The sequence below is a fragment of the Staurois parvus genome, unplaced genomic scaffold (genome assembly GCF_062004578.1).
Source record: "Staurois parvus isolate SC_StPar_1 unplaced genomic scaffold, SC_StPar_1.0 ptg000634l, whole genome shotgun sequence".
NCBI classification, from domain to species: domain Eukaryota; kingdom Metazoa; phylum Chordata; class Amphibia; order Anura; family Ranidae; genus Staurois; species Staurois parvus.
The window spans coordinates 16768668-16791384 of NW_028318430.1; the positions used below are offsets into that span (position 1 = coordinate 16768668).

The 22717-nt window shown below is 40.5% G+C and overlaps 1 protein-coding gene across 2 annotated transcripts in view; it reads left to right on the forward strand.

Moving 5' to 3' along the window:
* The window catches only part of ARGLU1 (arginine and glutamate rich 1), a 31702-nt gene extending 12906 nt beyond the window's left edge, over nt 1-18796 (forward strand). Inside the window, exons 2-4 of one of the 2 annotated variants that reach the window (XM_089693606.1) lie at nt 5680-5902; nt 10531-10614; nt 17569-18796. In XM_089693606.1, coding sequence (XP_089549732.1) covers nt 5680-5902; nt 10531-10614; nt 17569-17733 — 472 coding nt within the window. In that variant the 3' untranslated portion in view covers nt 17734-18796. Of the gene's footprint in view, nt 1-5676; nt 5903-10530; nt 10615-17568 lie in introns of both variants that reach the window. The other variant, XM_089693605.1, reaches the window with a different exon arrangement.
* Nucleotides 18797-22717: the final 3921 nt, after the last annotated feature.

The window sequence follows — 22717 nt, forward strand, 5'->3', positions numbered from 1 at the left end:
TGATCCTCAAAGATCACAACAGAGGCTCTGAAGTCTAGTTTCATTCATGTCTGACAGCTTACAACACCTGCTGTTTACATTGGAAGACTAACAAATGGCTAGATCTCTGCTGTCATAGAAATTTTTGGGAGAAGAGATAGTAGTTGGTCACATTCAACTGGACTTTCTCTAATGTTTAAGACTCCTTGTAGCTTTTTTAAGCTGCTACTTCAGTTCCAATGACACTGTGCACAGAACTGGAGGGGGAGCTGAAATTTCAGTTTTGTGAACGCTAAAGGTTAATTTATCCATAATGCATATAGCTGCCTAGGTGAAAGAGGGTTTAAGTGCTTTTTCTGATTCTTCAGAATGCTTACATCCTTTAATAGTCTGGATGCTGGTTTAATTAAAAGCAGTCTGGTTTTAAATGTGTTATTGATGACTTTGTGTTCTAGATGTAAGCTAGAGGGCTGACATGCCTGTCCTTGCTTCTTGGTGAATCAAAGTGGATAAGAAGTTCCAATTTAAGGTTTACTTGCCAGCGGCAAAGGGAGGGATAATGACAGCCCTGAGACCTCAGTGAGAGGAAATTGCTATCCCTCAGGTTGATTCTTGGGGTTTGATTTACTAAAGACTGCTATGCTGTTGTTTACAATAGAATTTTAGTGAATAAAGTGAGCTACTCCTCCCCCTCCCTGCCTATCTCCTTCACCTCACCCAGGGACTAGCAGGGAGGGGAGAGACCTTGCAGTGTAATGAGCACCGATTGAGTGCTCCTCAGGAAAGGGGAGTGTTGGGCTTATCCTTTATCCCTTTCGCTACCAGAGCCGTGTTTGCATTTTTTGCACACGTTTAAAAAATAATTTAAGGCCTGAAGATTACACAAAACTCCAAAACATATATTTTCTGAAATCGGAGACCCTAGAGAATAAATTAGCGGTAGTTCCAAATTTTTTGTCACACTGTATCACAAAGGTCTAGGAAATGCAAAATTTCAGTAAAAAATAAACTTGTTAATTTTAGGGCACAAAAAGCAATAAATTATCCAATTTGTTTGTAATCTATAAAAGACGAGGTTGCACTGAGTAAATAGATATCCAACATGTCCAGCCTTAAATTTTCGTGCACTCGTGAAATAGCGACAAACATTAGTAACCCTATATTTTCTATAGGTGACACTTTTAAAGCCCCTTTATAGGTCATCAGTTTAGCGTTACGGAGGAGGTCTGGTGTTAGAATTATTGCTCTCATTCTGGTGTACGCGGCAATATGTAACGTGTATCGCGGTTGCCATTTTCATGCGTTGGCGCCCCAGCGCGTGCTTTTACATTTGTATGTGGGGGTGGGGGGCCTTGAACATTTTTTTTTTTTGGGGGGGGGGGTTATATGCTTGGGTGTAGCTTTAATTTTTAAAAATAAAAAAATAAAAATTTTAGCTGGGGACAAAAAGTTCCCTATATGATGACTTTTGGTGACAAGTTCTCTTTTTGAGATATCTAGGGTCTAAAAGACCCTGCATGTCTGCCCTGTGCTTTACTGAATGTAATGCAGTGCACATCTCACTGCATTACATTCTTTACCAGTCTCGAAGGTTGAGAATCTGTCTCTGGGGACCCGGAAGTGACATGACATCACTTCCGGGTCAGGGCAATGAGGGGAGTGGATGTGTCCGCTCCCCTATACCCACTGGCAATCATCAAACTAGTTCCGTGCCCGCAGATGGGCAAGCGGAGCCCGGGACATATATCGGGCAGGGGGGAGAGGCTGGCGCTGTGGAAGCAATCGGCGGCAGCGCTACCACCCGAATGCTTCCACCTGACAGGTGTGCCCTGCTGCTTGCCCGCAGCAAGGCTAAAGGTAACCAAAAAAAAAAAAAAAACAACCTGCCCTGCGCCCGGAACTACATGTGTCTGGCAATAGGAGTCAGACATCCCTGGGAACATATAGTAATTTCCTAATTGAAAGAATGACTTTTAACTTTCGACCTCTCATTCATGTGATGTTAGTACATAAACAATGTGCTCCTTTGTGTTGATGCTTGATATCAATAGAAACTAAATAAAATATAAATGAAGCTGAGCTATAAAAAATATAGTGTGTGTGTACACACAGTTAGGTCCATATATTTGGACACAGGCACGATTTTAGTTTTTTTTTCCAGGTATTTACCAAAACTTATTCAAGCTACAGTTCTATAATGGATATCGGCTGAAAGTGCGCACACTCAAGTTAATTTGAGATGTTTATCCAAATTGCAGGAAGAGTTTAGGAATTACAGCTCTTAAGAGTAGCCACCCCCCCCCCCCCTTTTTCAAGGGACCACAAGTAATTGGACAATTGAATATAATCATAAATGAAATGTTCATTTTTAATATTTTGTTGAGAATCCTTTACTGGCAATGACTGCCTGAAGTCTGGAACCCATGGACATTACCAAAGACATCCTCCTTTCTGCTGCTTTGCCAGGCTGCAGCTGTCTTCAGTTCTTTGTGGGTCTTTCTGCCTTTAGTTTTGTCTTCAGCAAGTGAAATGCATGCTCACTTGGGTTGAAATCAGGTGATAGACTCAGCCATTGCAGAATATTCCACTTCTTTTCCTTCAAAAGGTCTTGGGTTGCTTTTGCGGTGTGTTTTGGATCATTATCCATCTGTACTGTGAAGCGCCGTCCAATCGCCATTGCTGCATTTGGCTTAATCCCGGTTGACAGTATATCTCTAAACACTGAAGAATTCGGCTGCTTCTGTCACATCACCAATGACCCAGTGCCACTGAAAGCCATGCATGCCCATGCCATCACACTGCCTCCACCATGTTTTACAGATGATGTGTTCTTTGGATCATGAGCTGTTCCAAACCTTCTCCACACTTTTTTCTCCCCGTCATTCTGGCACAGATTAATCTTAGTTTCATCTGTCCAAAGAATGCTTTAGCAGAACTGGTCTGGCTTTTTAGATGTTTTTTGGCAAAGTCTAATCTGGCTTTTCTATTCTTCAGGCTTATAAATGATTTGCACCTTGTGGTGAACCGTCTGTATTTGCTCTTGTGAAGTCTTCGCTTGATTGTAGACTTTGACAATGATACGCCCACCTCCTGGAGAGTGTCCTCCGCTTTTCTTGATGTTGTGTTTTCTTTACCATAGAGAGGATCCTGCGATCATCCACCACTGTTGTCTTCTGTGGTCGTCCTTGCCTTTTTATGTTGCTGAGCTCACCAGTGCATTCTTCTTTACTCAAAATGTATCAAACTGTTGATTTTGCCACTCCGAATGTTGCTGCTATTTCTCTGATGGATTTTTTTCGTTTTTGAAGCCTTACAATGGCCAGTTTTACTTGCATGGACAGCTCCTTTGAACGCATGATATAGGTTCACAGCAATAGATTCCAAATGCAAATTCCACACTTAGAATCAATTCCAGACTTTACCTGCTTAATTGCTGAAGAAATAACAAATGAGTAGCCCACACCTGGCCATGAAACAGCTTTTGATTCAATTGTCCAATTACTCTTGATCCCTTGATAAAGTGGGGTGGCTACTCTTTGAGAGCTGTAATTCCTAAACCCTTCCTCGAACTTGGATGTACATACCCTCAAATTAAACCTGAGAGTGTGCACGTTCAGTCTATATCCATTATATAACTATAGCCTGAATTAGTTTTTTTCAGGTATTTGCCAAAACATAAAGTGTGCCTGTGTCCAATTATATATGGACCTAATTTATTTTCAATAAATTTCAGCAGCATTTTATTTCATTGGTATATTAACATCTTCAATGTGATTTTCACCATTGTGTGTATACACTGCTCAAAAAAAATGAAAGGAACACTTTTTAATCCGAGTATAGCATCAAGTCAATTAAACTCCTGGGATATTGATCTTGTCAGTTAAATAGCAGAGGGGGGTTGTTAAGCAGTTTCAGCTGCTTTGGTGTTAATGAAATTAACAGGTGTACTAGTTGGGCAACAATGAGACGACCCCCAAAACAGTAATGGTTTTACAAGTGGAGGCCACTGACATTTTGCATTGGCTAGGGTCAGTGTCACTACTGGTAGCATGAGGCGATACCTGGACCCTACAGAGGTTGCACAGCCAGTCCAACTCCTCCAGGATGGCACATCAATACATGCCATTGCCAGGTTTGCTGTGTCTCCCAGCACCGTCTCAAGAGCATGGACGAGATTATAGAAGACAGGCAGTTACTGTAGGAGAGCTGGATAGGGCTGTAGAAGGTCCTTAACTCATCAGCAGGTTCAGTATCTGTTCTTTTGTGCAAGGAGGAACAGGATGAGCACTGCCAGAGCCCTACAAAATGACCTTCAGCAGGCCACTGGTGTGAATGTCTCTGACTAAACAGAAACAGACTTTATGAGGGTGGCCTGAGGGCCTGACATGTGCACACTGCCCAGCACCATAGAGCTCAGTTGGCATTTTCCATCGAACACCAGAATTAGCAGGTCCACCACTGGCACCCTGTGCTTTTCACAGATGAGAGCCGGTTCACCCTGAGCACATGTGACAGACGTGAAAGGGTCTGGAGAATCAGTGGAGAACATTATGCTGCCTGTAACATTGTCCAGCATGACCGTTTTGGTGGTGGGTCAGTGATAGTCTGCGAAGGGCATATCCATGGAGGGACGCACATACCTCTACAGGCTAGACAATGGCACCCTAACTGCCATTAGGTATCTGAATGAAATCCATGGACTCATTATCGGACCCTACGCTGGAGCAGTGGGTCCTGGGTTCCTCCTGGTACATGACAATGCCCGGCCTCATGTGGCAAGAGTATGCAGGCAGGTCCTGGAGGATGAAGGAATTGATACCATTGAATGGCCCCCCATGCTTGCCTGACCTAAATCCAATAGAACACCTCTGGGATCTCATGTTTCAGCCTGACGCTGCCAGGTTGCACCTCAGACTGTCCAGGAGCTCAGTGATGCCCTGGTTCAGATCTGGGAGGAAATACCCCAGGACACCACCCATCGTCTCATTAAGAGCATGCCCTGATGTTGTCAGGCATGCATACAAGCATGTGGGGGCCATACAAACTACTGAGTGCCATTTTGAGTTGCAATGAAATTCCAGCAAAATGGACTAGCCTGCTCCATCTTTTCACTTTGATTTTCGGGGTGTTTTTGAATTCAGTCCTCTAGGTTGATAATTTTCATTTCCATCAAACGATGGGGCATCCTTACGTTCCTAACACATTACCCAGTCCATATCAGTATAGATATCCAGCATGAGATCTGATGTGTTTTCAAAGTGTTGAGGGCAGCATTACGAAGCAGTCTGAGTGCTGTATTGCTCTGTAGTGTTGCCTAACAATCTGAGCACATTTCCTGAAGAGTTGAGCTGTGTGATTTCATCAGTGTTTTGCTTCTACTTCCTTCTCCAATCTTAGGTTGGAGGCAGGTTACTGACCAAGCTGTATTGTTTAACAGCAGTGGAGAAACAATGATATCACTACCCAGCTGTGGTTTCTGGCAGTGGTGCCTGGGTCACAAAATTGGCTGAACATATTTACAGATCATTTAAAAGGTAATCAAATAATACATTTGCCTGGAGTTCAGCTTGACATTTTAGGTTCTAAAATTAAAACATGCATGCCCCAGATATGTTAACATTCAGGATTTTTTCATCTGTATAGCAGTAGACATAAGTTGTATATGTTTTAATGCGTCTGTCACTTTTCTCTCTTCAGTAGGCAGCAAGAAATTGAAGAAAAACTCATAGAGGAGGAGACAGCGCGTCGTGTAGAAGAGTTGGTGGCCAAGCGCGTAGAAGAAGAATTGGAGAAGCGTAAAGATGAAATAGAACGAGAAGTTCTGCGCAGGGTTGAGGAAGCTAAACGCATCATGGAAAAGCAGTTGCTCGAAGAACTCGAGCGACAGAGGCAGGCAGAGCTAGCTGCACAGAAAGCCAGAGAGGTAACGCTCGGTCGTTTGGAAAGTAGTGACAGTCCATGGCAAAACTTTCTCTTTTTTTTTTTGTTTCGTTCTTATTTTTCAGATAGTATATACAGATTTGTTTCTGCTTCTTTCTGGGTCAGTTACTGAGTTCTTAAAAGAATATCATTGTTCTGCGTTGGGTGTGATTGGCATCACATGTGGCTTGTAATCTGTTGAACTGTTAAGACTTTATTCCTGAAAGATGCCATTTTAGGGGTTTTGAAGAGTTGTTGACATGCACTTGAAACTTTTGCCATGGCTGTAGTGTTTTGAACATTTGATCCTATTTCAAGATATTCTTCTGAAGAAAGAAAACTGTAGCTGCTGACAGCTAATGTGCCAAGCTCTGTAAAGAATTGAAACAGTTGGCCTAAATGCTACAGTAACTGACAAGGAGCTAAGTTAATTTGGCTTCCCTGCTTTAGAGGATGTTTTTTATTTCCTTCATTTAAGCACTAACCCGCTGAATGTGCTTATTCTCAAAATAACCTTTGTTTTTCTTCCCACTTGTTTGTCCAGTTCATCATTAACGAATATTGAACAACTAGTCATAACATCCTTTCCTCCTCATAGATCTCTTGGAAGATATCAAGTTGCCCTCATTTAAGTTTAAATATATTGCTTTCCAACAGGTGGAGCATAAACAGAAAATGTATCCATATAAGACAGTAATTGGCTACTGACTACTATTGTTTTATATACTGTTGTCAAAAGCCATTAAAACAAACTTGTGATGTGATATTTTTGTTTCTGGTCAATTTTAAAATGTTGACACCCCTTAAACTGGATATCCCTTAAAAGGGGTTTTCCAAATATATTTCCTTTGTGCAGCTTGCCTGTGTTTTTATAGCAAGTTGATAATGGGGCACAAGCACATTTTATTAGTGATATCCTGAAAGCCCATGGCTTTGTTAAAGTAAAATGTAATTCCAGTATACTAAAAATCATTGCTGGGCTGTTTTTGCAAAGTTTATTGTAAAACCCATGCCTTCCTCTGCTTTATCAGTACCAAGCATAGCTGTTCTACTGCAATTCTGAAAATTATTGCCAAGTGGGAATTTTTCCTTTTACAGTTTCATGAGACATCTCATGCCACTGGCATTCTTTTAAACATGCAAACTTGTGAAACTCCCAGTGCAGTAAACCTACCTGCCATATGCCATGTTAATGGCTGCCTCTGATTCAACCACAGGTTTTGCACAAATCTTTGACATGCAGTGAGCCACTTACTGATGTATTAGATGGAAATCCTATCCACAAACAGAACAGTGTCAGAAGAAGGAAGTCAAATTTCAGATGTCAGTTGAAATGAGCAAATCATGGCTGACTGCAGATGAAAATGGAAAAATCATTTTTTAAATTATACATAATTACAAAACGACCTTTGAAGCAGTTGTAGTTTTATATCAGTTGTAACTACAGTTGATTTTTTCCCTTCTTTTCTAATAAATTCCAAAGGGGAAACTTTATACCCTAAAATTTCATTTCTGCATGTCTTGGAATATACAAAAACTATCTTCTGCATTTAAGTCTTCTGCATTTATTGGGGTTCAGAAGCCATTCAGGTTAGAATGGATAGGATTATATATGTTTAGCAAATCTGTGTTTAGTTTAAGCAGGGGAAAGCAACAGATTCACTTAAATATCAGCCCCAACAGCACATGCTCATCATTTACTTCATTCCCCTGCTGCTTGGTTCAGCTTCTGAGTACAAAGAAAAACACCGGGTACATTTGGATAATGGAAGCAAGTGACTTTCTTGCTTTCGTTCCATGTGACAGTGCTATTGCCTGATAATTGGGTCCTCAGGCAGCCTGCTTTGTCACACGAGGATGGGTAGAGAGATTCATTAGTCCTGTATAAACTTTAACACAATACTCCCAATGCACATGCTCGTGCGGAGTGGCTGTAATGTAAATGGGTCCTGCAGCGACCACTGGCTGGAACTGCAAATAATCAAAGCAAGAGAATGTCACCAGCACACCACGGATCTTCAGAATGGGTCAAAAGTGTTATTCGGCGATCACATTGCAACAGAAGCATTGTATGGGAGCCATGCAGGACCCCTTCATCGGGCATGTCACAACATGGCTCCCAAACGTTACAATGATGTGATCTCTGAATAAAGCTTTGGGACCCGTTCTGGAGTTCCATAGTGTGCTGGTAACATTCTCTTGCTCTGTATAAACTTTAGTTCCCGACTGGAGCTTACATGGGGCTTCCTCTGTTTGCTTGTTGTGGGTAAGGGGGAGGATGTTATGTATATGTAGCTGGTGCGACTGCTATTAAAGTGAACATGTTGTTTTTGTATTGAAGGCAAGGTAAATGGTTGAGGTCCAGACTGTTTAACACACACTTTGAGCCTGACTGTTCCATTCATCTAAGCAGTCCCAATCATAATGCAGGTAGTCAAAATAGGAAAAGAAAAGTGAGCGCTTGTCCTAAAAGCGGCTGAGCACTCTAAGCAACTGATATAGACTTAAAACAGAATAACATAAAAATAGTGCAGCGCTAAAAGTAGTGATCATAAAACAGATATGAGTCCACTGTAAGTCCAGGTCATAAAGACGTGTCAAGTGACAAGTAGGGATTCAATGTTGGTGATCCGTGAGGAAACGGCTGAAAAACGCACTCACCAGAAAGAAGACACATAAACGCAGTATTTATCCAGAGCTCATGGATCCTCAATCCAGAAGAAAGTAAAGCTGGTCCGGTTACAGGGAAAAGGGTCCCTCCTCTGTGGATGCAGCAACAGATCCTCCTCTTCCCAGTTAGATGTAGGATTCTAAAGTCAGGGTTCTGCAAGCAAAGTGCTCCTCATAATGCGCCTATACGTCTCTTTTCTGCCAGGAAACATTGAATTTCTGTACTCAAGCAGCCTGTGGTAGCTACAAAGGTAGCTAGGAAGGGCAGAGTCCATGCTGGAATTAGTAGTTCTTTTGTAGCTACCACAGGCTGCCTGAGTACAGAAATTCAAAGTTTCCTGGCAGAAAAGAGACGTATAGGCGCATTATAATGAGGAGCACTTTGCTTGCAGAACCCTGACTTTGGAATCCTTCATCTAACTGGGAAGAGGAGGATCTGTTGCTGCATTAACAGAGGAGGGACCCTTTTCCCTGTAACCGGACCAGCTTTACTTTCTTCTGGATTGAGGATCCATGAGCTCTGGATAAATACTGCGTTTGTGTCTTCTTTCTGGTGAGTGCGTTTTTCAGCCGTTTCCTCACGGATCACCAACATTGAATCCCTACTTGTCACTTGACACGTCTTTATGACCTGGACTTACAGTGGACTCATATCTGTTTTATGATCACTACTTTTAGCGCTGCACTATTTTTATGTTATAATGCAGGTAGTGCTTGACAGTGAAGCATTACACTTATTGCATTTCTCTACATACAGTCACCAACCAAATCTTTCCTTTTACAGTATCTTTTGTTAGTTTTGGAGCTAAGAGATTTTTCTGCTTTCTCTGTTAGTTCTCCTACCTTAATTTACTGGGGTTGAGTAAAATAAGTTTTAAAACAATAGGCAGTAGCCTGTTATGTGTCTTCTTTTATGTACCATTGTTTTTCTTTAACCCCACTGTGTACTTAGTGTTTCTCAACAATCTAGAGAAGTTTGAATTTTGCATAAACTTAACAAAAATTTCTTATTTTGCGCAAGTTAATGTATATATCGATTTTATTAAATATGAACGTAGCTTTAAAGGTGCACTCCTACAAATAAAATATTTTATAGAGAGCACCCTTATAATTCTAGGAGTCATCTGCAGTCATACTTGGTCCATGCAGTTGTCATTCAAATATTATATTGATAGAAATTAGTTGGAAAACCAGTCATAAAGATTTTGATTTGATTGTCCAGAGTATGGATTGCACCTTTAAACACACAAAGCATTGCATCTTACACTTAAGTTTTCCCCAAAGCCTCAGAATGGATTGCATTTGACTAACAATAAAATGTATTATTTGTTATTACTTGTTTGCCTTAGGAATGATGAATTACATATTTTTGTTTCCTCTTATGATAAACATCTGCATTCCTCAGCTCAGCCTTCCTTGTATGTTTCATAAAATTGGTTGAGCTGCTGATGGCAGGTGTTGCCAAGCTAACAGTACAAATCATTTTAAAGAGGAAGCTGGCGCGTATGGCAGCTGAGGATCACACTCTGCAGGACACTGGACAAGACAGTAAATATTCAACTTTTAATGCTGATTAAAGGAGTATAGGTAAAGAATACGTAGGTATACATTATTGGTGAGAAAAACTATTCCCTTATCTTTATATATTTCTGTTTTTTCCTTTAATTTCATATACACTACCCGGTTTTGTAGTTGTCCTTGTTGATATGTCTGACTGTAATTAAAACAGCTCTGGCAGGGCAGGATAGGGAGGGTTTATTTGCTGTTTGGATTGGGAGGGTTAGGCTGAACTTAGTGATAGAAAAATGTATGCTAGTGATGATTGCAGTTTGATGTGTTATTGAAAGTATTCGGTGGCTATAGTGCCGCCCCTTAAGTCCTAATAGGAATTGAGGCAAATTAGAGGAAGATGAACACCTGAGTTTTGCAGTTTTCTAACATCTCTTTATATCCTCCATATAGGAAGAAGAAAGGGCAAAGCGTGAGGAGTTGGAGCGAATACTTGAAGAAAATAACCGTAAAATTGCTGAAGCACAAGCTAAATTGGTAAGGGTTCTGTCCATAACAGTCCTGCATAGACAATTTTTTAGTGTTTTTTACTTTATCCACTCTTTGTTACAACCTCATATATTGTAATGTTTTCCTTATTCTTTGTGATGTATAAAAATTAAACTTTACAAATATCTAGTGCCTTGGAAATTGTCTTTGGATAATACAGTACTGTATAAATCCCAAAAATCAGGTAGCCTTTACTCCTAAGAATAACAGCTGGCATTTCTTCCCTGACTCCTAGAAATCGTCATTTTGTTCTAAGTTCATGGTTTGGTCTGAATAGGTGCTTGGTAGGCATTGTTTAGGATTCCCACAGACTTGAAACGGCAGGCAGACATGCAGGCATGATCTGACTGTCTGGCACCCATGAGTGTTTTTGCTGCTGCGAACAATAATAATTTTCTCAGCCACATTTTCTGGGGTGGTTAGAAGTGGGGGGGGGGGGAGCAGTGGTGGAACACACACCTTTATCTTTATCAGTAGTGATTGTACAAGGTTTCAAACCTGACTTTTTTTATTCACATATTTGTAGGCAGCTTTTAGATTTGACAGAACAGATATATTTTTTATATTATCTTTATTAAATTTTTCCAGTACAAAAATATAACAACCCAAAATGTATCGTACTCACAGTTTCATAAATCTCTTTTCCAACATCTTATCCCCCACCCCTCTCTTCCTCCCACTGTCCAGATCTTGATAACTAAATTCTTACTCCTTATAAACCTATCTATCTGTCTATATCCCCATCCCTCTCCCGACCTCTCGCTCTTTCAAGTTCTCAGTCAAGCTCTCTCCATACCAGTTCTAAGAATCTTTGAGATGTTTTAAAGTCTAACCAACTGATCCACATTTTCCTGAATTCTTCCATTTTATCCTCCTCCATATGACATAGTTCCTCCATCCTAAAAATATTTTCTACTCTTAGCCAATCATTTACTCTTTGTGACTCCGGAGCTCGCCAAAACTTGGGAATCAAGCTCTTCGCCGCACTGATTAAATTATATAATACCCTGTTTTTATACTGTTTGTCAATGGGCTCTGAGTATAATCGACATGTCCACGGGTCCATTTGTATAGTGATCCCGCTGATTTTTGGAAGCAGTTAATTATTTCCTTCCAAAAACCATGTATTTTCGGGCAGTCCCACCACATGTGTGCCATTGTACCCTTTTTCCTACAACCTCTCTAACATAAAGGTGAAACATCAACTTGCTGTTTGTGCCACACTCAGTGTAATATACCAGCTCCTCAAACATTTGTAATTCATTTCTACTGTGCTCATATTTGTAACCCCATGTGTTAATTTAAATATTTTATTCCTTTTGTTGTTCATTCAGTTCTGTTCCAAACTCCTTTTACCATTTTTCTAAGAACCCGGGAGGATCAGCTCCCTCCATATCTATCAGGATCTTGTATATCCTGGAAGTGACTTGTTTTGGAACTGTATTGCCATTCAACACGTTTTCAAATGGGTACATATCCTCTGAGGCCCTTAGTGGTTGAGGGAGTAATGAAACAAAATGTCCTAATTGTCCATACCGCCACTCATCTAATGTGAAAAATAATTTTTTCCCCTTAAACCTTGATATGTGTATAATTTCCCCTTATGCAAAATATCCTTCAAACGTGCATTTTTATCTTTAATCCATTTACCAGAAATTATATCCTTTCCTGGAGGGAAATACTCTGTACCCTCCAAAGGAATCAAACCGGAATTATATTTCCATGCTTTGTGCTTATAGATTCTATCCCACATACTTTAACACTTTTTTTTGTTAAAGGACTAATATTCTCATCTAGTGTACGAAATTTATGTGGTATCCATGCAATCTTCCCTAGCTGTACTTTACTTAGTGTTCCTTCCATATTTACCCACCTTTCCCTTGTGAATTAAATGTCCAGTCTACTATTCGTGATAACGCCACTAAATAATAATTCCTAAAATTTGGCAACCCCAGTCCCCCGTTCCTTTTTACCCTACACAATACATCATAACTGATTCTCGGTTTCTTATTTGTCCATATAAACCTGAGCATCAACTTCTTTATTACCCTGAAGAAAAACCCTGGCAGGTTTATTGGGAGCATATGAAACTTGTAATTTTTGGGACTATCACCATCTTTACCAGGTTTATATGACCTATCCAGGAAGCTCCTCCCTTTGATAGTCTCCCCAACTCGCCCTTTATTTCATTAATTAAGGGGATGTAATTTGCCTCGTATAACCTTTTTATTGAACGAGTTAGTTTTATTCCCAGGTAGCCTATTTCCTTTTCCTTCCATGTAAATGGAAACTCTTTTTGAAGACTCAACTTCTCTTGCTTTGGGATGTTAACATTTTAAGATCTGACTTTGCAGGGGTTATTTTCAGATTTGACAGCTCACCATATTGTTTTAACAACCTCATTAAATTGGGCAACGTTATGTTATTTTATATAGTGAATCCTAGAATATCGTCTGCGTATGCTGCCACCTTATGCTCCACTTCCCCTATCTTTATTCCCACTATATTTATACACCGTATTACCCTTGCCAAGACAGGTTTCAGTGATAGTATAAACAACGATAGTGGGCATCCCTGTCTGGTACCGTTATGCATTTTAAAAAATTAGGAGAGGGATCTGTTGACCTTGACCGCCGCTGTTGGACCTTTGTAAAGCCCTCTTAGCCACTTCAACATTTTGGACCCTAGTCCCAAGTATTCTAACGCATCAAACATAAGTCCCCAGTCGACCCTGTCAAAAGCCTTCTCGGCATCTATCTATTGAAATATTGTTGGCTGTTTCTCTCTCCTTACTTTTTGTAAAAAGTGCAATGATCTCAGACCATTGTCCCATCCCTCTCTTTCAGGGATAAATCCTACCTGATCCAGATGTACCCACTCAGGCATCAGCTCCTTCAATCTAGTTGCCAAAACCCTAGAAAACAATTTTGTATTGACATTTAGTAAAGATATGGAAATATAGCTAGCACACTGAGCTGTCCTTGCCTTCTTTGAGTATGATTGTTATATGTGCTTGCAATGATTCTTCCCTCATTTGCATCCCATCCCCGATTGCATTCATGTAACCACACATTTTGGGGACCAGAAGATCTCTGAATTTTTTTAAATAACCCACAGTATATCCATCCGGACTAGAACTCTTTCCTGGGGCCGTGCTCTTTAAGGCCAAACTATATTCCTCCAGGCTAATAGTTCTCTCTAGGGCCTCTAGTTTTTCTTCTGCTAATCTTGGCATCTCTACCTCCTTTAATTATAGTATAGTATTCTAGAAACCGATTAGCGAGATCAGTGGTGAAATACACCAGTTCTCCTTTTACCAGTTTGATTTTTATCTATAAAATTTTGGGATTTCTTTTCCTTTAACCTCCTCATTAGATCTTTTCCAGGTCTATTCCCCTACTGATATCTTTCCCTTGATACCTTATTAAATATCTTCCTCAACTCCTGTTCCGTAAGATCTTTTAGTTCTTTTTTAAAGATTATCTTCTGATAAATATCCCTGCCTCTTCTTTTTTTTTTTTTTTTTTTTTTTTTTTTTTTAAATGTAACTGTTCTAACTTCTATAGCTCATCCGTCACCTTTATTTTTTCCCCCCCTCCTCCTTTTTTTTTTTTTTTTTTTTTTTGCCCCAATCGCTATCAATATTCCTCTGATATATGCCTTATGAGCCTCCCACACTGTGGCTACAGAAACCTCCTTGGTCTCATTAAACTCAAAAAAATTGCTTGATTTTCCTGTCTAATCTTTTTCTCTATTTCAGGATCTTGTATGAGCATCTAATTTAGTCTCCAGGTAGTTTTTTGTCCTGCTCCACTCCCACCCGAAGTCTCATTGTGACAGGAGCTTGATCAGAGATAGACATAACATCTATATTGGAGCTAACCAGCAACTCCAATTGTCTATGCTCGATCTATATATCATCCAGTCTTTAGTATGTTCCGTGTACTGGAGAGTAGGAGTAATCTTTCTCTTGAATGTTTTACTCTCCAAGAGTCGGTCAATTGACCTTGATGTAGTAACCTCTTCAATGATTTTAATTTCTTACCACCCTCTTTTGCCGTACCACATGACGTATCCAAATGCGGATCCAGACATAGATTAAAATCTCCTGCCACAACCAGATTGCCCCTTTTTAAATTCAGAGATTTTTCTTAACGCAGCCTCCAAGAATGTTACTGGATTTTTACTCGAATAGTAGATATTAACTAATGTATATTCAGTTCCTTGTAATCTTCCCTTCAAGAATAGAAACTGACCCTTTGGGTCCTCCAATCTCCCCTCTGGGGTGAAGCTAACATTTTTTGAAAACCAAGTTGCTACCCCTTTAGCCCTTTTAACTGGGGAATCAGCATAATACCATGTTGGATAGTACTTCGAATATAACTTAACGTTTGTATTAAAAGTTATGTGTCTCTTGTAGAAACACTACATCTATGGAATGTTTGTATATTTCCCTAAGTATCTTTTGTCTTTTTGTCGGGGAGTTTAATTCTTTTACGTTGTAAGTGAAACTTAATCACGCTTATTTCTGGTGTTCTTTATCTTATCCACTTGCCCAGCACGGGCACAGATAAAAACTATTTAAGATATGGACCTTCCCCTCCCCCCTCCTACAACCTCCCCTCCACCACTTCCCCTTCCCCTTAGACCCTCGTGGCCTGGAATCTGTCGTAGGTATTTTCCACTGATGATTCCTAATTTGGGGTGGAACTAACACATGTTCGCTCCAATCCCTACTTTGTAACATTGGTTAGATTGGAGTTTGACAGCATGTCTATTCTCCGGGTTACCCACCTGAACAATTTTTCTTTACCCCTTCATCCCTCTCGACCATCATCACACCTAGGCAGGGGGAAACCGAGGGCAGGGAATTCATGGCACAACCGGGAGAGGGCCACGTGGCATCGGAGAAAAAAAAAAGGGGAAGGGGGGAAGAGACAGGAACAGCATCCCCTTTGCCAAAACTATACCTAGGGACTCTTTATCACCCGTCCCACAGGCCTCCCCCACACTGCGATTCCCCCTGGACTCTTGTCAGGGCCGCCCCATCAGACTTTCAGGAACACCTGTGGGGGTACTGTTGTGTCTTTGCGAGTAGTTCGTGGGGTTTCTAGGACTCATATTTTTGGCGTCATCCTAGGGAGGTGTCCTTCCCGAGCTCGATACAATCTTCGTCCATAGACCCTCCCTGCTCTCCTGGACCTTTTAAGATTCCCCTATTGTCAGGGAACTCCTCTATTGACTGGGTTACCCAGCTCTCCTCTTCCTGCTCCTGGACTGTCAGGATCTCATGGCTCCTTGCAGTCGCCACCCACAGACCCTCCGGCCGCTCAGGAGACCCGGCTCCAGGGAGATCCTCCGTCCCCTCCAGCTACTACCGGGACTGTACGGCCATTAGCTCACTCCTCCGGTGAGTACAGGGCAGCGGGGAGAGAGCTTCACTTAGCACAGCGAGCGCCCGAACCGCGCGCCCCTCCCCCCAGTGAAAACACATTTTTTTAAAGGCAGGCCATGCAAACTTTCCAAATGCCTATCTGAAAGGTTCTTAACCAGTTGTGCTTTGAGGTGTTTCTCTTTCATCTTTTCTCCTCCAGGTTAACATCTCAGTTCTGTTGTTACTTGTCATTAGCAGCAAGTTGCTGAAATGAGCTGTTCTTTTCTTATCCTTAGTGTGTTGGGCTATTTAACCACTTGCCAATCGCGCTATAGCCAAATGACGGCTAAAGAGCGGTTGTCCAGTTCTGGAAGGATGTCCTCCCAAAACACGCATCCAGCGGCGTGCACCCGACGATCTCCATGATCACTGTGTCCTACAGACACAACTGATCATGTGATGTATGGGGGGGGGGGGGGGTGTCTTCCCTTCAATCCGTTCTCAGACCTCTCCTCATTGAGCTCTGCACACTGTAACTTCAGCACACTGCTTCCTTTTTTCTGAACTATCAGACAAGCTTTTATAACATCAGTCCTTTGGATGTAGAGAAGATTGCAGCTAAGAGTACAAGTTATGTAGGAGGATTTGTTTCATCTGTTTATTGCCTGAGGTTAGTCCCTTCACTGGGTATGCGTAAGGGTTTACAACCACTTTACATTTTTTTTTTTTTTTTTGAATCGCATAGTTTATTAATCACTTACCTACCGTGCACTTTCACCCCCTTCTTGCCCAGGCCAATTTTCAGCTTCAGCCCTGTCGCACTTTGACAATTGCGCCGTCATACAACACTGTACCCAAATGAAATTTGTATAATTTTTTTTTTTTAAGACAAATAGAACTTTCTTTTGGTTGTATTTAATCACCACTTGGTTTTTCATTTGTTGCTAAACAAATATAAAAAGATTGAAAATTTTGAAGAAAAAAAAAAAGTTTGTTTATAAAGTTTTGTAAGTCAATTATTTTTTTCCTTCACTTATGTGAGCTAATGTGGCGGCACTGTTAGGCGCCACTAATTATCATTGTAGGTGTCCCTTCTTTAGTTCGCTGCTTACCACTGACTAGCTGACTGCACTGTACCCATTTTTTTTTTTTTTGGCTATAGCGCGGTTTGCAAGTGGTTAAATAAAGTATAAGTATTGCTTATTAAGTATTTTGAAAGCACTATATACCATCAGTTGATTAAAGAACACTCATTGTATGACCATCTTGAACATGCTTTGTATCAGTTTTCCCAGCCCAACTCCAGCAGAACATTTTTTTTCATAGGGTTGGTGGAGCCTCTGTCACGTTTGTATTGCAATCTGGCTCTCTATTGAGGGGACAATATAGGAAAAAATAGGAAAATCTCCACAATGTACACAAATAGAAATAAAAATACAAAACCTGGACAGTTAGGTTAATACCTCTTCCTCACTCTATCCAAAACTAAGTAACAATTTTTTTGTGTAGAGGGTGTAGTTTGTGCTTATGAACGTTTTTTGATTGCTATTCCATTTCTTCAATCCTAGGCTGAGGAGCAATTGAAAATTGTTGAAGAACAAAGAAAAATACATGAGGAGAGAATGAAATTAGAACAAGAGAGACAACGACAACAAAAAGAAGAGCAAAAAATTATTTTGGGCAAGGGAAAGTCCAGGCCGAAATTATCTTTCTCATTAAAAAGCCCAGATTAAACGGCATGAACTATTTCCAAACCAAAACAAGACTGTATGGTAGCTTCATGTTGAAGTGTTTTTTTTTTTTTTTTTTCCTTTTTTTTTATGTCTGGAATATCAAATATCATTTCTCAAAGGGGCTGTGCTCTAAACTCCGTAACATTATATTTTTTATGTATAATTTTTTTTTTTTTTAATTAAATTGAAGTTAAATTCTTATCAGATCATTAGCAGAGTTTATACTGTTAATTCTGTACTAAAGTGGACTATAAGTATTAGATGCCAGGTACTCTGGGATTTTGAAGGTTTGGACAACCTTTCTGGATTTTTTTTTTTTTTTTAGCACCCTACCTTCTGTGGAAGTCTACTGGGTGGGTTAGAAAACTTGGATAAATAGATAATGGTTCTTCACTGTCGGTGCAGTGGTAATCTCTTCAGCATTCTTAATGCGTGTTCATTAAAAATGGGCTTGCGTGTTTACGAGCACTGGAGAAAAAACAATCAGGATGAGCATTTTGTTGCTAAACCTGGGATCATCTTGACAACTTCTGCATTTAGATCTTGGTGCTGTGGACAAAGCTGCATTTCAGCATTTAGTGCCTGACCACCAAAGAGAACAGTTCTCTAAGGTGCTTGCTGCTCATGTACTGCTTCAAGGACCACTAAATACAGTAGCCTCAAATGACTCCAGGTACAGTGACAAGAAGCTTGGGAGCATTATGCTTCTTTGCGCTTCATGATCTGGTAAGCTTTTAACTAACCCCAGTGGCATCATTTTTTCACTGATAGAATACTATTTGTGATAATTTTTTTATAATATTAACTAAAATTTGCACCCATTCAACTCCTCAGTATTGTTGGAACATTGTAGTGTATTGTAACATCAGTGTCCCCATGATGCTATTCCACTTGCACTTGAAGTCCTGGTACAGGTAAGGATACAAATAGTCAAAATCACCTCAGAGTCTCTCTAGTTCAGTATTGTCCATGCAGAATTGTTTTTAACCTGTTTGATGCAATCTGACCCAATTTTCCACAGTGTAAATACATCAATTTGCTGAATAAAGTCTTAATTGCGTCATGTATGTTGTGAATATTTTATTTGCTATAGGTTCTTTTATTTATGTTTTCAATACAAAACAATTTTAATATGTTAACAGAGTGTGAGCATACTGTTTTTTTAAGCCCCGCTTACTAGTTATGATGGCTTGTCTTCATCACACATACTTGCCTGCCCAGCAGATCCAGCTTTGTCCTGGTGCGATCCTCTGTTCAGGGGTCACAACCCAGGTTCTGCTGCACCATCTCTGTCATTCTCAGTGATAGTTAGCCAGCTGCCCTTTCCAGGTTCTGACAGCTGGCCTCTGATGATGTGTGCATGCTTTGCCCATGGCTGCTGTTTGTTCCTAATCTAGCCTCCTTTGTTAGAAGGAACAAGTCATTCTAGCCTAGGTGAGAATTGTAGGAGTTGGGCAAATACATTTTAAAACTCAAACATGTATAAACAAAATAAGGCAGAATGTCTAAAGAAAGGAATATGGTTTTGGTTAGGAAAGTAGACAATAGTCACCTTTTTATAGGTGCTGACTTTCCCTTTAACAAATAGGACCGTTATGAATATTGTAAGGTCTCCATGTTGGTAAGAGCAACCTGCTCCTGCCTCCAGCATTTTACAAAGCACAAACCAAGTGCAGTTTTTATACCGAGCTTGCTATTCTGTGAATGTTCGTTTATGCTGACTGAGTACCGTGCTACAGCTGCAGTATCATGTTTAAACAGCTGGTTGGCTTAACTGCCGTAGACAAATGCCTGAATACCTAACGCCTTCTAATTATAACATAAAAATGCATGCAGTAGCAATCAAGTAAATTCATCATCTTCAATAGAAATTGCGATTTTGAGCTTAACAAATGTTCTGGAAATGGAGCACAGACTTTGCAGCAGCTATAAAATACAGATCCCATCAATGCAAATGTCCACCAATTATATTTTCTTTATAATACAGAAGTACATGTGTTTTTGTTCATGTAGAACCTTTAGATTGTGTTCTTGTTTTCATTTCTGCAGAAGAGATTTATTTAAGTGTTCTTGCCCTGAAAGCTTGTAAAATAAACGTACATTTTGGAGGTGGTGGGGGTGCTCAGAAGGTGTACAATTTTTGGTCATAGTGATCTGTAAGCTTACACCACTTCATTTAGTAAGGAAAGTATGGTTTATTTTAAAAAGGTGTGGGCCTGTGAATGAAATTAAAACCTAGATGAAATGTGCAGCAAAGGTGCATTGCAGCATTCTTAGTGCTGGTAATAAATGACTGTGCAGACGTTTTAAATCTTCTACTATAAAAGCAGTTCTGCTGCCCTGACTAGATTTTTTTTTTCCCCCTAAAATTTTCAAAATTTATGCATAAGGGGCATAATCAGTAAGGCAGTGCAAAGCTCCATAACCCATAGTATGCAGTGTGGTTTAATACTGCTATGATCCAAGCTGAATTTGGAATACTGTGGCTAACGGAAACTTGTGCTTTGTTCTTTGCCTAGGCCTGCATTCATATGCACTCATTCATGTCTGCTTTTTCATTTATGTGAATTATGAAATGCAGTCCAGTGCAACTTTTTTTTTTTAATAGAACTTCTAAAGTTGCAGAGTATTTGTCAAGTGCAACCTAATGAATGTTAATCAGATGTATTGGTGGGAATGGTAATACTATTCTCTAGCACATACAGTCATGGCCGAAATTGTTGGCACCCTTGATATTTTTCCTGAAAATCAAGTATTTCACACAAAAAAGGTATTGCATTAACACATGTTTTGCTATACACATGTTTATTCCCTTTGTATGTATTGGAACAAATATAAAACAGAGGCAGAAAAGCAAATATGACATAATGTCACACAAAACCCCAAAAATGGGCTGGACAAAAGTATTGGCACCCTTAACTTAATATTTGGTTGCACACCCTTTGGAAAACATAACTGAAATCAGTCGCTTCCTATAACCATCAATAAGCTTCTGACACCTCTCACCCGGAATTTTGGACCACTCTTCCTTTGCAAACAGCTCCAGGTCTCTCTTATTGGAAGGACACCTTTTCCCAACAGCAATTTTAAGATCTCTCCACAGGTGTTCAATGGGATTTAGATCTGGGCTCATTGCTGGCCACTTCAGAACTCTCCAGCGCTTCTTTGCCATCCATTTCTGAGTGCTTTTTGACGTATGTTTGGGGTCATTGTCCTGCTGGAAGACCCAGGATCTTGGACGCAAACCCAGCTTTCTGACACTGGGCCCTACAGTGCGACCCAAAATCCTTTGGTAATCCTCAGATTTCATGATGCCTTGCACACAGTCAAGGCACCCAGTGCCAGAGGCAGCAAAACAACCCCAAAACATCATTGAACCTCCACCATATTTTACCGTAGGTACTGTGTTTTGTTCTTTGTAGGCCTCATTCCGTTTTCGGTAAACAGTAGAATGATGTGCTTTACCGAAAAGCTCTATCTTGGTCTCATCTGTCCACAAGACGTTTTCCCAGAAGGCTTTTGGCTTACTCAAGTACATTTTGGCAAACTGTAGTCTTGCTTTTTTATGTCTCTGTGTCAGCAGTGGGGTCCTCCTGGGTCTCCTGCCATAGCGTTTCATTTCATTTAAATGTCGACGGATAGTTCGCGCTGACACTGATGCTCCCTGAGCCTGCAGGACAGCTTGAATGTCTTTGGAACATGTTTGGGGCTGCTTATCCACCATCCGGACTATTCTGCGTTGCAATCTTTCATCAATTTTCCTCATCCGTCCACGACCAGGGAGATTAGCTACAGTGCCATGGGTTGCAAACTTCTTGATAATGTTGCGCACTGTGGACAAAGGCAAATCTAGTTCTCTGGAGATGGACTTGTAACCTTGAGATTGTTGATATTTTGCCACAATTTTGGTTCTCAGGTCCTCAGACAGTTCTCGTCTCCTCTTTCTGTTGTCCATGCTTAGTGTGGCACAGACAGACACACAATGCAAAGGTTAAGTGAACGTCTCTCCTTTTTATCTGCTTTCAGGTGTGATTTCTATATTGCCCACACCTGTTACTTGCCCCAGGTGAGTTTACAGGAGCATCACATGCTTGTAACATTCTTATTTATCCGCAGTTGTGAAAGGGTGCCAATACTTTTGTCCAGCCCATTTTTGGAGGTTTGTGTGACATTATGTCGAATTTGCTTTCTTTCCTCCCTTTTTTTGTTTTGTCCCAATACACACAAAGGGAATAAACATGTGTATAGCAAAACATGTGTTAATGCAATACGTTTCGTGAGAAATACATGATTTCCTGGAGAAATATCAAGGGTGCCAACAATTTCGGCCATGACTGTATAGAGCAAACACAAGTTTGTTCCATGTTTTGTTTCTTAAAACATTGTGGATATTGGGTGGACAGTAAAATAGTTCTGCTTCCTAATATAGTTTATATAGGCAGAAATTAGCAACATGTTGCTTTTTCTGCCTTGCAATTTCACTTACAGTTATGATTAGTAAGCTATTTAATGGCAGCTTAGCATATGCAGTTAGTTTAGTATCAGCTGCTGTATAGGAAAATTGTGATTTTACACGTGCTCTACTTAGGGCTCGTTCACACTTGACTTTATTTCTAACTGTTGCCAAATGCCCCTATAGCGGTTGACAAACGTTAGACAGGCGTTTGTGAAGCATTTTTAATGCTCCCATAACGCCCCATGCATGCCTTTGAGGCAATTGATAGGCGTTTGGCAACTGTTAAAACCGCACCACAAACTCCTGATGAAGTTAGATGGTATTAACGCTCCGCAAACGCCTCGCAAACTCCTGCCAGGCATTTGCGGAATGGCACCATAGACTTGAATGGGAGTCTTCAACTCCTGACTCGACCCGAGGCATCAGGTTTGCCGCAACGCTAACGCTTTCGTGTGAACAGCACTGTGTGCTGCCACGTGCAGAATTTTCATAGGCGTTTGAGAAGCATTAAAAATGCTCCCCAAACGC